Source organism: Acipenser ruthenus, chromosome 15 (assembly GCF_902713425.1).
Source record: "Acipenser ruthenus chromosome 15, fAciRut3.2 maternal haplotype, whole genome shotgun sequence".
Classification (NCBI taxonomy): Eukaryota; Metazoa; Chordata; class Actinopteri; order Acipenseriformes; family Acipenseridae; genus Acipenser; species Acipenser ruthenus.
In genome coordinates this window covers 27,969,174-27,984,813 of record NC_081203.1, presented here as the reverse complement: position 1 = coordinate 27,984,813, position 15,640 = coordinate 27,969,174, and the positions used below count along the sequence as shown (strand labels likewise).

The 15,640-nt window shown below is 37.3% G+C and overlaps 1 protein-coding gene across 5 annotated transcripts in view; it reads right to left on the bottom strand.

Moving 5' to 3' along the window:
* Window positions 1-15,640, bottom strand: part of LOC131697603 (disheveled-associated activator of morphogenesis 1-like) — an 80,435-nt gene continuing 64,795 nt past the window's right edge. For all 5 annotated transcript variants that reach the window (XM_058987701.1, XM_058987705.1, XM_058987703.1 and 2 more), the window contains 9 exons: window positions 13,064-13,148; window positions 9,605-9,711; window positions 8,282-8,370; window positions 7,901-8,069; window positions 7,672-7,779; window positions 4,608-4,668; window positions 3,865-3,996; window positions 1,552-1,722; window positions 1-477 (listed from right to left, as the gene is read on the bottom strand). In XM_058987701.1, coding sequence (XP_058843684.1) covers window positions 268-477; window positions 1,552-1,722; window positions 3,865-3,996; window positions 4,608-4,668; window positions 7,672-7,779; window positions 7,901-8,069; window positions 8,282-8,370; window positions 9,605-9,711; window positions 13,064-13,148 — 1,132 coding nt within the window. In that variant the 3' untranslated portion in view covers window positions 1-267. The remainder of the gene's footprint in view (window positions 478-1,551; window positions 1,723-3,864; window positions 3,997-4,607; window positions 4,669-7,671; window positions 7,780-7,900; window positions 8,070-8,281; window positions 8,371-9,604; window positions 9,712-13,063; window positions 13,149-15,640) is intronic.

Below are 15,640 nucleotides of genomic sequence, written 5' to 3'. Positions count from 1 at the left end.
GGAATGTTTTTTTTTTTTTTTGTAATCTGTTTCCAGACAGACATTGGTATTCTTATGCACCAGAGCACATTGGCTTTTTCTTATTATTTTCAGCCAATAGCAGAAATAACAGAAAGTCAGATAAGAAATGAAGCCGCCAAAAGGCTGGGCCACAGGGCAGTGTGACTAGCATGAGAGACAGAGAGGGAGAGCTTGAGGATTCCTAGCATTTTTAATGAAATTGCAACTGCCCCTTTTTTTAAGCTGCAGTGTTTCGCATGTAGAAGTTTAGAAGTTGAGCTTGGTAACTGGCCTCTCCCGGCTGTTCTCTGTTACTTGGCTGTTGATACGCTTGCGATTGCGTTTCATCTTGGAGAGGTCCTTGTCAAACACTTCGCCGGAGCGCAGGGCTGACACCAGGTCGTCAAACTCTCCGTCTTCCTCCCCATTCTCCTTGGCCTTGCGGGATTTCCGCTCCTTCTCTCGCTGCTCCTTCAGCTGCAAAACAAAGGCAGGTTTATTATCTTCCTACAAACCATAATTTGCTTCAAACAACAATTTGCTTCATTCAGTTGTTTTGTTGTTTCTGACCAGTTGAAGTGCAATCTTGGGGCAGAGACATCTAAGACGGTAAGGAGGCAAGCTGATATAACACCCACCTTGTTGGACTTTCACTTAATCACAAGGACATGTAAGAAGCCCCTCCAGGTCTGCTTTTGCAAAATTGTGCCAACAAGGAGGGACACAGAAGAAAATATAAATAATACTGTGTTACTGTGATACTGTAGTTCTGAACTTATTTAAGATAAATAAATAATTGAATAATTATATTTGAAAAAAGGGTTACATGTGATATATTTTCCATCCAACTGTCCTATTGTTTACTTGAAATTGTTCTGCCTGTTATCAAAATAAGGGCCTGATTTTCCAAAGCTGGTAAAGGATTTACTAATGAGTAAGGACAGAACATATGTTCAATAATTATATAGAAACTTAAGTCAATGTTTGCAAAATCAAATCAGTAAATTCGCTGGAAGCTATAATTACTCAAAAGACAAAATTTGATACATTTAATGAACATTTAATCAACACTGCTGGTCTTACTCATTAGTAAGTCTTTTACAAAGTTTTGAAAATCAGGCCCTAAGTGGCAAAACCTGACAACAGGTTTCAGAAAGTTTCAATGAAGAACCCAAGTCATTTAAAAAATACTTTACTCCAAAAGGCAATATGTTTTTTGTGCTCTCCTCAAAAATAAAACAAAGAACCCTAGTTTTAATACATGAGCAATTCTGAACCAAATAAAATGTTGCTCCACATTCGCTGTTAATTGAACTATAGTATCCTATTTTCCTCCCCAGTTAAAGTAAATGAGTTGCATATTGTATTCAAACTCTATATGCATATGAGGGCCATTGGTTTTAGAAATGATCGCATCATCCTGTTACCAATTTTGCCACCACTTAAAATTGATGGACATATTTAATACCCCCCCCCCCCCCCAAAAGCCCTCGCCTTTTTCTAACCGTGATAAAGTACAGTATTAATTCTTCATTTCCTAAATCCTCTGACCTGTGCCTCCATGCGCACTCTGCGCTCCTCCTCCTCTTTCCTGCGCCGCATGTTCTCGTTCTCCTGCTTGGCCTCGCTGAAGGACTGAAGGAACTGATCAAAGATTCCAAAGAACTCATCCGGCTGCATCTTGTTTGCATCCTCTCCAAAATGTTTCACAGCTCTATAGAACTGGAGCAACACAGAACAAGAGGGTTGAGAGTTTCATCGATCTACCTTCTCGCTTTGATAAAACCTTCAAGGTAAGGGCTTTTTGAAGCACGGTAAGAATTTCCATGAGATCCCAAGTAAGGAAATGAACCAGAGCTAAAGCTAAAGAATAAAGGCTCCCTGCTCATGAAACTGCATGAAAGAAAGAATGAATGGCTATTTACTCAGCGAAGTAAAGACAAATGTGCAGATACTGCACAGAATGCTGGTCCTAAGGAGAGGCAAAAACATATTTTCAAACTTTTCTTCTGTACATGTACTTACTCCACTTGTTATTGCTTTTTGGCACATGCTTTTTTTTGGTGAAATGTCAGTATTGCACTCAAACTAATGACATATAAATACTATTTAGAATGATCTTCAAAGCAATGTAGTAGTTGCAAGCAAGAAAATACAGAACTTCAAAGCAAGGTTAGGTGCACTTTTACTGGCATGTCAAAGTGCTGTTAACAATTAGACCCTTTCACGAAGACACGCAGTCAGCAGATGGCAGTTACAGGTTTAGTGTCATTCAGGCTGATATTAAAATGTTCAGCATCATCATCTATCACATAAATGAGACTTTAAAGAGGGTGAAAAACCCACTCGCACGCACACATGTTAGGCAATCCATGGGTAACCGCCCCATCTGGCTATTCTGACTGAATATCTAATGGCAGTAGATAAGATCACAGTAACATTGCCACCAGATTCTGCTCAGCATTCCCTAATAACAATATATTTTATTAGCCAAAGCAACAGTAAAACTTAAAAAAAAAAAAAAAAAAAAAAAGGAAGCAGTAAATGTGGTCTGGGGGCACCAAGAACGCAAAACCCATAGTAAACACTGCAGGGGATGAAGAACTCTTACTTTCAACATTGCTTTGATGTCATTTTAATTTATCATTGCCATGTGGGCCCGATATCAAAACCAAATGTGTTTTAGCAGGACCTTTTCACAGTTCTGTGCTTCGGAAATTTACTCAGTTTAGGTATTAAATGGTGCGTGATTAACAAGCACTGTGGTTTGTTGTCTTGGCTAGTTTCCACAATAAAACAGAACAGCTTACATGTTCATATGCACATGAGGTGAAGGTGGACACAGGTAGCCTAGCACAGTCTGACACATTACAAAATGCCAGTTTGGTTATTAAAAGGCATTATAGTCTCATGAACAGGAATGTCATAATTCCCCCCCCCCCCCCCCCCCCCCCAAAGTACAAATCAGGGCAGACAGGGCCTTTCTGTTCTAAACGAACTTTCGATTAGAGCTTAAGCAAGGCCATGTGTATTGCCTTGTAGATTACTTAACCACGTGTTTCCATTCATCTAAAGCACCAGATTTCTTCAAATCACAGTTGTAAGGGTTATCATAAATAGTGCTCAATAAACATGTTTTCAAACTTTACAGATTATTTCATTTTGAGATAAACTGATTTTTTTTTTTCACAGTTTTTTGTACTTTTTTAATTTAATCAAGTGGTGGGATTAGCTAGCCAGGAAAGGTATGTGGTGATTGAAGATTTGGGGCTGCCCTTATGGGTTAAAAAACTGTTGGGGGGAAAAAAAAATTGTTGACTACATCCATGGAAGAAACCTCCATTGTAGATTAAGGCAAAAGTCAGCGTAGCAATGTTCAGAAGCCTGGGTAATTAGAAACTGGCTTTTTACATGTAATGCAATGCAAGTAATGCTGATCTAGAGATTTTCTTCTACGGTGTTAGGACGTATTGTTGCATGGTGACGAATCAACACTTAAATATCTGCCTCTAGTTTAGTTTGTTATTTTGCCAACTTGTGGCATCACTACAAAACAAATGCATCAATGTGGTGCTTTTCCTTTTCCTTTTAAACAAAACCACTGCCACACACCAAGAGAGGAAACAGGAAAAATGACTTAATGTTCGAGGGAACCTCATGATGTTGTAGCACCTACACTAACACGGCTGCAGAACAATAATATATAATCCCATGGGTTCTTTGACAGGAGACATTGTACATGTAACAGAAACAGCTTCCTTTTTTTTGGCACTTTCCATTTAATCCTTACTTTAGAGTATTATATAATTAGCTATTCAAATTTAGCCTACACATTCTAACAACTGGGAAATCTATAACACTCACCAGCTCCTTCGCTTCTGTAAGTGAATCCTCCACATCGGAAAAGCTGAAACTAGCCACAGTGATGAACTGGCTAACCACAGAGACAAACTTGTCCCCGGACTGCGAAGACTTTGACTTTTGGAACTCCAGCTCCTGTTGGATGTAAACAGGGAGCACAAGATTACCAAGCAGGTAATGCTTTGTATTCCCTGACCTCACAGTTCTCAAACTAAGAGACTCCTCTTTACCTCGAGGAAGTCTCCCTTCTTCCACCGTAATACAAAAGAACCATTCTTTGGCTTAATTTTATCATCTTGCTCACAAAGTCTAGGACATAAACTTTTGTCATTGGAAGTAAATCTATAAGTAACTAGAAGAAAAGTCAAGTGGACAAAGTTTCAGTTCATGTATTAACAGTGAATAAGGCATTAGCTAAAACATCTTGTCACATTAACTTAGTTTCTTAAAGAATTTATTTAAGGAAGCTTGCTGACCCCAGGAACTGTTTAGATCAAATCCAGATTCCCCCAACTCAAAGATGTTAAATGTAACCACCAAGTCATCTTGGTTATAAAAATGTGACATGGCTCTTTCTGGTCTGCGATGGATAGCGACAGCAGACAGGAAGATAGCCACTCATGCAACTCAGGAAGGAAAGAGACCCGGGCCAGCTTGGATGAGGGGTCCCCCACCTTCACTTCCTTCGCACCACTCAGGAAAAGAAAAGCATGTTTGGAAATTAGAAACAGAGAAAGCACACTTACACTCTCCACATTTTTCAGGCCACTTCGCAGGTTGCTGATTTCTTTATCAAGCTCGGTCATGCTAAGAGAAGAAAGAATAACACAGAATTACTTCAGCTTCAGACAAACATCCACAGGTTCAAGTCACAGTTATATCAGCCCTATACTTCAATACAGGCAAAATCACTGTAAGTAAAAAATGTAAGTACTACAAGTCATTCATGCAGAGCCTAAGATCACACTATGTTATTTAATTTTATTTTAGTATGTACAAAAAGTCTACATGACTAACATAAAGAAGACTATAATGGGAAGTCACAGATTCATGAATTTAAACTGAAATCAGTAACATGTATAAAATATTAGCATACGCAAGTGAACTTCTCACATCTTAATACGTTGTGACATTAATTGCAATGTTATTCAAGGGAACAAAACAGAAGACAAATTAGGCAAATTACTGTTTTGCTGTTATTAGCGGGAACCATAGATCCAATGCTCTTGTTCTGCACAGAGAACCCTTTATGGTAAGACTCTAAATTAAGACACTGTACTATTGACCACCTGGGTCATCAAAAGTGTAGTTTGGCTTCATGACTGAAGTATAAAAAATTACTACTGGTAGAGATTAATGTTGCAAACCTGTAAATCCTCCCATCTACTCAGATCAGTTGGAAATAAAGCATATTGCCACCCATAAAGACTGTTAGTGGATATTTTACAATCAAACCCAAGCCAAATACAGTACAAATATAGTCCTATGTAACCTTTTTGGCAAAATAAAAAAGAATTCCCTCCAAGTCTAAGTTGGTGTTTCTTGTAATATTTCAGCTGTGAATCTCAGACAGCTGCCGAATGCCTAGTTCCTGTTCACTGACCCAGTTACTGAAGATTGATATTTATTATATTTCATGTTCTATGCCGGCGACACATCGTGTTCCAAGCAAATGACACACTTGCAGTTCTGGTTTTCCTTTTGGTTCCAAAGGGAAAATAAAATATTTCAAGTTTTCATGAAACAAAAATATTGGCTAAGCCTTGGAGATTGTTTAAAAAAAAGATTGTCTAGCCAACATCCAACTAGGAAAGCAAGCCCTTCAAAGTGATTAAACAGGTAGAGGAAATCTATTAATAATAAATAGAGAACATATTAAGCTTTCAGGTGAATTAAGCTCTCTATTGATCCACACACACATACATTTAATTTAATCCAGTTAGGGCATGTTGACAATTATATTATTATTTCACTATTACTACACTTATTTGTTTCTAAAGTTACTATATAACTACTTTACCAAAGGGCATATCAGGAACTGAACACTGTCCAGACTGTTCCATTGATCCTTCCCACTGCATACCTGACAACCTACAGGCTTGTAACCAGGAGGTCCCTGGTTCAAATCCCAGCTCACTCACTGACTCATTATGTGACCCTGAGCAAGTCACTTAACCTCCTTGTGCTGTTTTTCGGGTGAGACGTTGTTGTAAGTGACTCTGCAGCTGATGCATAGTGCACACACCCTAGTCTCTGTAAGGTCGCCTTGGATAAAGGCGTCTGCTAAATACACAAGTAATAATAATAATAATAAAAAATAAATAAATAAATCAAACCACTTGACTATGTCATTTGTGTGTTTTGACAGTGACACATTACACACTACTTAATGAAATCACTCTGGTACTGGCCAAGTCCTATTTGTAGGGCTCCTATCTCGGGTTACAAGTAGATGCCAAAAGCAAATTTGCCTTGGCTGAAATTCAGCACTTCTTTAATATTATCAGTCATGTTGCCCTGCCAATCTGCTTCAAAAGGTGGGTGGACAAGACTTTGGATTTAAGTAAAAAAAAAAAAAGTGACAGTTGTTTATCCAAGCTGGCTTTTTAAAGTTCATGAAGCACTATGGCTTTATCCCTTAAGCACTGCAAAATAAAGCATTCACATTTTGAAATACCAGAACTCATTCCAGGTGTACTGACAGTGGCAGTGTTTTAAACTGAACAGTACAAGTTGCCAAGTAAGTACTTACATGGACTATCCCTATCGTCAGCTCTCCAGATAAGAGTTTTGTGTCTGGGAGTAACTTACTCTCTAATTTGAACACTGAGAGAGTAAAATGTATTTTCAGGGGGTAAAATGCAACATTACCTTGAAGTCATTAAAAAAGAGCCTTCCATTTTAACTGCACTGTTACTTTGAACTACTGTACAGCCACGCGTGTGTTCTATGAGGTTCTTTATCGGGTCAGCGCATTTTCTTCAAGGTATCGCACTGACTGCAAATTAATTATGTTAATATTAAATACAATTCTTAAACTCAGTGAACATGTTACAACCTTAATATAAAGCCATACATTCGTTATAAAACAGTTTGTTTAATATTATAGGCACCTTTTTTTTTAGCGGTTGCCCCTGACGATGGTTTCAGTTGGATTTGTAGCTGGACTTGGGTGTTTACACTTCAACCAGTGTAGCTTCAAAATGTTCTTATTCTTACAGTGATTGGCTGCAAAGACAACAGGGCTAGCCAGAGATTGGATAATGTTTGTTGGTTGTTTTTTCTTGTGTACATTTTCTTAGTAACTGAAGACACTGTATTCTGGGAGATGTAGTTGTTAGTGGAATTTTTAGGGGAGGCAGACAAGCTGTACAGGAAAATTGCTATGCGTATTTTTACACATTCAATTTAAATTTAGTGTGTATTTTTAATGCATAAAAACGGCATGTACTGTTGTTTAATAGCAGATCATGGGGATTTCAACAGTCATATTTAACAGAGGAATGGGTGGAGCTGGTGTTATTATTGTATCACTATTTCGGACAACTTAGATTTTTTTTTGGTAAGCCCATTTTGACTAATGAAATGAAGTCTGCAGTTTCCGAAACCTTTTATTACCTGTTTCAGAGAGAGTGAACGCAAAACCAAGCTCATCAAGCACAATCCAAATGCAAATCAATACAAGCAGTGGACTGTGACATGGTCTGCGATTTTCTAAATAATGCAGGCAGATCCAGAAAGCACTGAGCTTGACCCAACCACCTTTCATTAAAGAACATCACTCATCAATACTCTTTCTACAGTACTCACTTCACTTTTGCAGCAATGGGTACATTTTGCAGATCCTCATGGAAAGCCACAACCTTGGGATACTTCTTCTCAAGAATGGTGATCAGATAGTGCAAGAGGGTAATATTCCTGAAAAATGTAAAATGTCAAATCTACAGTTTGTTTTCCTGCAGTATAGTCCATACACACAAATACCTATATACAATGGTACCTATAGTGGTCCTTTTAATAAGCATGCAAAGCTGCTTACTTGTCAATGCTTGACTTGGTGTCGGCAATCTTGTTTAGACTGGACACCTTAAACCCGTATGCATTGCCTCTCTGACCCTTGTTCATGTAGTTCCCAAAGGCCAGGACTACCTCCAGCAGCTGCTTAAAGTTCCTGCTCTGCAGCACCTCCTTAGAAGCAACACGGAGCGCTACAAATAGGTAAGAAAAACGTAGGAGGTCATTTGGAAACACAGTAGGAGATTAACATCTTGACAACAGCCCAGTTCTCAAGGTCTTTGCATTCAAGGATTAAGGGTCTCCCCGCTACCTCATTCCCCTTTTCAATTCTACACACAATAGAGTATTTAAAACCACATGGATGGGTGTGCACATGCAAGAATGTAAATCAGAAAATGCATACCTTCAACCTTGGGTTTCACTTCTCCTACTCTCTCTGCAAACTTCTTCTTGAAGTACAGCGACTGTAGCCTCTGTTGGTAGTGATTTATTCTGTAAAAAATAGGTCAGACAATGAATCTATCACAGGGAGTCTATAACTAATGTGCAAGATTATGTGCAGGCCTGTATAAATGCTTGCCACATGGTTGCACCACTTTATACTAATTGTGCACTGACCAAACTCTATATGTTACACCAATGTGACATTTAACAGATTTTACTTAAACACATAATTGAATCTTGTGGTAGGCCCACCCATCTACACATGTGACTTGATTTGCTGCAACATTTTCATCATATGTGCCAAAATCGGGGTGTTAGGGAAAATGTACCCTGCACAGACTGCAGCACCTAAAATGAGTTTTATTCAGTAATGAAGACAAGTAACCTACCACACTTACCAAATACTACATTGTCTCCCTTTAAAATGAAAGGCTGTGGGCTCAGTCCCCTTGCCAAAGTGGTCTCCCTGGGAGACCTATCTCCTTTAAAGCAGTAGCTGAAGGGTGGATTGCTGTGTATTTATAGATATCTTTGGATTAGACAGTGGTTGATCAGATGCCCAGTTGTTCTTGACTTAATTAAGCTACAAGTCTATATTAGGCTTGTCTGTCGGGAGGGAAAAATTAATCTAACGAATGGCAAGACCCCAATACGCAGTCAGGAAGTCGACCTATATAAAAATTCAACAGCACAATGAAGCTGTCATGTAGCATACCAATCTAAATACCGCCATCAGTAAACATTACTAAATACAATACAAATACAACATGTCTGTGTTTGGCTGGCTTAATGAATTTTTGGGTGGCACTCCTTAGAACCGTCATTGTTTATATTATTAAAACAAACTCTTGTCGGATGCCTCAAAAAAATATTTTTATATGGGACAAAAAACCTAGGGTCAAGCCAAGTATATATTATCCTTATCCACCATGTACAGAGAGTGATAACTTCTGGATTTCTGATTAGGCCAGGAAACAGCCTGGCTTTCCCACACAGGAGTGCATTTCCTTTAAGTCATACAAACATGTTCACTACACTTACAGGGTGTGTCATCCTGTATTGTTACAGCTGCCAACTTCTTCACCTGGGACTCATTCATAATAATAAAACTCCTGACTCAGCACTAAGACAATGGCATTTCAGAGCCGGGTCTTTCTCAGGGACATTGCTGGAGACTTATTAGGTTGCCCACTGCTGTAGTTAAAGACATTAGTCGGTGAACTGAAGAAAGTTTAATTGTCAGAATCAGTTTAGTTCGCTGCTCGCCTGCTTCAGTAACTACCTGCTCATTTCATAAAGGAATCGGTCAGCTTTGGCCATGCGATCAAGTTCATGTTTGTGTTCCTCCAGCAGGTCAATATCACTCTTCTCAGGAACAAACTTCAGGAGCTGAATGGAGACAAAATTATGCAAGGGGCTTTCAAAATTATTTGGTACATTAATTATCTTCGCCCCCTTCTAAATACATTTTATTTCTTTTGTTTTTTTCCAGTTAAAGTTTTTATTGTTTTTTGTCAATTAAAAAATATAAATGTATGTACTATTTAAAATTATATGCAGCAGATTAAGGTTCATATGAAAAAAAAAATAAATACATAAAAAACATTTTATAACGTCTGATATTAAATCACAAAGCTAATATTTTGTTGTCGCCAAAATCAAGTCTCATGTGTTTTCGGTTGACCTGCTTTGCATAGCGGGCAAGCATAGCTGAACACATTTTCCTCCCTTATGTTGTACAGATGATATACAGACAGGAAGGACTAGCAGCACCTCCTCCCAATAGTCATTGTGATTAATGGATATGGATTATAAAACAAATTGACTACAAAACAAGCCCTGTAAAACTGTGCAAGAACCTAATTAAAAGTACTTGACAAAGCATTCGAGGACACACCTTGACTTTTACAAAATAATTCTCAGCTACAACAAGTAGCAAGTAGTAAGGAGGACTGTTTCCTGTTTGCCTGAATTGAACCAAAAGCTACACTACCAAGGATAGACATCCAAATTGGAAAGCAAAACATGAAACAAAATAATGGATATTTTGTATATGAATAACCCATACTGAAGAAAGATTTCAATTCAGTTCTTACCGACAGTGGTAGCAACTCTATAAGCAGATTCAAAATGTATTTTTGCTTTATTTTTGGAATGCTCATAGCACAAACTTGAAAGATTGCCTGCTGGACTGGATTTCCAGCATAACTCGAACTCTGAAGTAGCTGTTATGTCACTAACAGTATTCAGATGTGCAACCCTACAATCAGAACAGGATCTCTGGATTTAATGGGTTTCAGTAACAAATAATAGTCCAGTGATTATGTCATCCCTAAGAAAAGCCTTGTCTTGCTTGTACTTAAATTTATGATAGCCCAGTATGATATAATAGGTATCAAGAGAACTATAAAAGTTACTAAGGCTTCTTCTTGTCTTGTCGAAACAAAACTAAAAGGAACCATTTTAAGTTGTCTTTCTTGAAGTGTGTAGAACCACCTTCTAGAATTCACTCGAGCACAGCATCACAACATACTGGCAGAAGGTGTTTGCACCAACTTATTTACTTTTTATTTTGATGTTTGGGTCTTTGAATACATTCAGGGGTATTACATGTGTGTGTTTCTGGAGTTTTCTTTTGTTGTTGTCCACAACAATAAAACCAAGCAAACTGCAAACATGAGGAACAAAAAAAGAATGTGCGTAGGAGTGCCGTGCTGAGTAACTTGGCTTCAATTAAGGCAGGGATTTTCTAGCCATATATGTAAAATATAACCTCCTTCTAAACTCTGAATGATTGACCATGTGTATCGGTATGCAATTATTGACTTGGGGACCAAATTTATTTAAAATTGCTAAACATCATAATGATAATAGTTAGGCTGATACTATAGTTGTAAATGTAACCTTTTTCCTGCTGAATGTACCTGATGGAGAGCTTCCCCAAATAAGGAAAAAGTTTGGATTTTTTTAGCCAACTGGTATTTTTCCCCTAGTGTCGACAGTACAGCTTGTTAAACATAACTAAAAAAAAAGAGATTTGCAGCACTTTGATCCAGTCCATTTAAAAAGTGAGACTAACTGATTGCTTGACTCTGTGATGTGGTTCTTGTTCCATCTTTTGATGACACCATAGCAAAATAGGTAATTTGCATTTATTTGTTAAAAAAAAAAAAGTCTGCTTCCTCTCTGACTGCTTTGAAATGGACACACCCCATGCTAAGAGTGCCTACACTCAAGTTAATGTTGAAGACTCAATGAGTACAATGCATGTGCATAATGAATGGTCACTTTTTTGTTTTTAATTCAAATTCCCTGTTGTCATAAAAGTAATTCATTATCTAAAACAGAATATTTTGCAAAAACTTGAACTTCCATTAGGTCATTTAATCCCATCACTTAGCCCCAACCTCCCACTGAAACTATATTAAGGCTGTTTAACTGAGCTATGTTTATAAAGGATGTGGTCACTGTAAGGGCAGATCTTGCACTTATTTTCAGCTTAATTGCCTCACCCATATAAACCCATGGCATGACAACCTTTCATCTTCCTGACCCCAGCTTTATCAACAATGCCACTCCCATCTGTAACTGCATAGCATGCTATTCCACTGGTATGCAATATCTAGATTGCTAGTGTGGCCTGGTAATTAAAGAACCCAGTCATGTCATCCAACATTTTCAAACTATCAGAAACATGTATACAAAGATTATATGTTAATGACAAGAGGCACCAACATGCAGGCTCTGTGTACTTAGAGCAACATCATTTGTTATGTTTATTTATTTATTTAAAAAAAAAATATTTATTTTTATTAAACTTGTTTTCCAGTGAAGCAGATTAGTATAATGCTGGATTGAAAGGATTTTGTCCCTCGTCTTCAGAAAATCCAATACAAATGCTGATCACATCACTTCTGTTTTCATCACATGTTGAACAGGCACACAGTTGGACACAAGGGCAGCGCGTCTATAATTTTTTCTTTTATCTGGAGAAGCAGGTCCACCAAAAATGCTTCAAAAAGGATTCCAATGATGAAAGTAATTTGCGATAACCGTCACCAAGACGACTGTCTAAAATGAGTGACTAAGGAGTGGAGGATAAAATATGCATCAGTATGGTTCAAATGAACAAATCCTGCGTTGGTAGTAAATGGATGCCACTGCACTTGTGTGACATTTTGTTTAATAAAATCTTTTCCCTGTTTTTGAAGAGAGGAGAACAATCTATCTGAATATATGTGAAGTGTGGAAGACATGGGTTTTGCAGTGGTTGTATACTGAACACAGATTCTGGTACTAATAACTTTATCAAATTTCTCAAGATATTTTACGGTAGACTCTGTACATATAAGAAAAGTGTAATACTTGTCTTACAATGACCATTGCAGTACATTTTATTTGTATTAGAAATAAAGGTTTGACAGCATAAAATGGAGTTTCATTCCAAATTAGAAAGGGTTAGAATCACTTAATGAATTTTGGAAACAAAAAAATCCACAACTTTCAGCTGGTATAAATCAAATTTAACATATAGCTGCAACAACACGATTTACTTTTAGGCCAGGAGTAATATTTGTAATGGAAGATGTTCATTGTCAGCCAACAAGCCAATGCTGTATGGTTAAACTGCTATGTGTGCATGACAGAAGCTGTGAAAGATAAATAAAGAGGACTGCTTATCAAAATTGGTGTTGTCCTGTAAATTGTTATTCTGCAAGTCTGTAAAGAGGTCTCAACACACCTGTTCAAGCATATCCTTTGGAAGATCTTCCTGCTCATCCATTGTTAAGATAGCACGCTTGATTTCTTCATTTGTCAGTTTCAGTCTGAAAGACAAAAAAACACCAGGAATCAAAAATTGGCACAAGAAAGATCCTCATTTTACTACAGTTCAAATCACTGTCTGTCTGTCTCAAACACTTTTTCTTAACTTGCTGGTAAAGGGATTGAAGTACTGTCGCTGTGGGTTTCGCCACTGCTATTTACACTAACAAGTATTGGTTTAGCAGTATCATCAGCAACACAACTTTTGTTACAGAGGCAGTTGTTTCTATGGTGTAGTACACAAAAGAGGATATTCACTCTGGAACACATTCACTGTGGATCAAATGCAGACGGAGCAATGGAGCCACACTGACTGCAGTCCAACACTGAGCTATCAACGCCATTGGGCTTAAAAGGGTTGTGCCAAAGTTGTGTAGCTACTTGACAGAACTTGCCTTATAAACAGACAGCATTATGAATTCAAATTCAAGGCAGTTTGGTTAAGAAGCACTCTAATCATAAATCATGGACATCTTTTTATTTTTCATATTAAATGTCACTTTCCACTCAGCCAGACATTCAAAATGTATTATATCATTAACAAACATTAGCACATTACTGGTTTGTTGCAAACCAGGTTTATAATGATTGCATTTGTATTTATTTATTTATTTTAAAAAATACAGCAACTCCACATTTTTATCCATCAATTATGTTTTTTTATTCCTCTAAATGCTACATCTATAGTAGATAAGGGACTCAGCTCCAGTTTTATTTAATTCTGTGAAATGCTTGTAGGCAACACATTACCTTACCTTAAAATGAAAACATAATATCTTTTATCAGCTAAAATCCACCTTAAATCAAGGTAAAGTACATTAATTGTCTTGGTATAATCATGTGACAGGAAAGTAGGCCACAACTTGGGTCAACTTAGCTTATGAATATTTGTTATACTGTACCTCCTTGACTGAAGACAGCAACACAAAACATACTATTGTCTCACTATACTGTAGAATATCAATAATCTTGACATACCAATGAACATAATATACAATTAATCTGAAAGGGGTAATCTCTTTACATTTCTCTCTTTTAGGTCAACCTTTCTATCTTATGCCTACACTATATTGTATTGCAATTCAGAACAGAGGATAGAAAATAGCCAGCTCTGGGATTTCTTTGGCAGCATCAGGATTCTGCCCAGGGAGAGACCAGCTCTGATCCACTACATTGTCTAACAATCACAAGTAGTTGCAAAACCTGACAGTTTTAAGAATGATCCCTGAATTATGTAGCAACATAGCCTCAAACATACCAATACAGACATGGAGACAGCCAAGTCTCTAATACACAGATTCACCCAGCTGTCTTTCAAATGCAAACCTTAAAACAGAGCTGCCCTAGACAAGCCTGGGTTTACACAATCCTAGTACACACCCTCCCCTGGTTCTGCATTGGGCAACCATGGTATTCCTATGAACAATTGTGTAATGTCTGGGTTTATGCAAGAAGTGGTTACAAAATTCCATAAGAACATAAATATTTATCCAATAAAACATATTTTGGGGGTTTTATTTCCCCCATATGTGTTAACTTACAGATAAAGGGTGATTCCAGATACATTGTCTATTATTATTATTATTATTATTATTATTATTATTATTATTATTATTAATACCAGGGTTCAGATTGTCATTTTGTACTTTTAAAATACTTTTTACCAGAAAGGACTTGAACCCACTCAAATGGCACTTGGTTACTTGGTTTGTAATAAATTATCCCAGCTTTGACAACAGGAAGCTCAAAAGTAGGAGTATGACAAAAAGCAACTTTTTATTGATCTATTTAAAATCAAGATGATGTTATTATAAAAAGCAACAATCAATTAAAAAAAAAAAAAAAATAGCTTCTACAGTACCATATATTTTAAACTTAAAAAATATTATGGAGTTACAACATATTGAACTGCTGCTCAGCTTCTGAAAGCCTTTAGAAGTACAGAACTGTATTTGCCTGTAGAGTGACGTGACTCAACCGTGTTGATCACAGCTGTCGAAGTTACCTGGTCCTGTCTAAACTAGCACATTTTTACTGGCCAAGGTAAATACCACAGGACTTAACCACAAAAAGAGTCATCGAGTCCTAACTTGCTCGCCAGTGCAGTAGTAATGAGCAGAATCTCTTTCACTTGATGAAGCCCACCTCTGTGTAAAATTCCTAAGGGGACTATAAATGAAAAGCAAGCAACTGATTGCCCTTCTGTGGATAGACTTTTGTACAGTGAAAGAAAAGGCAGTAACTGTCTTTCCTTTATTAGGTACTGCAGAAATGAACAGGAAGATTCAATAAGTTACTGGTTTATTTCTATGACTTTCAGGAATCTGTTTTATAATTTATTTTAAAATTCCTGTTTCTAAACTCAGGAAATTAAATAACGAAAATCCTAGTTTCAGACATGACAATATAAAATAATAGGTGCAGTAACTTAAGTTGGGAATCAGCAAATGGAATCCTGTTTGTGTATGCTGCTATGGAAACAACAGTGGGAACC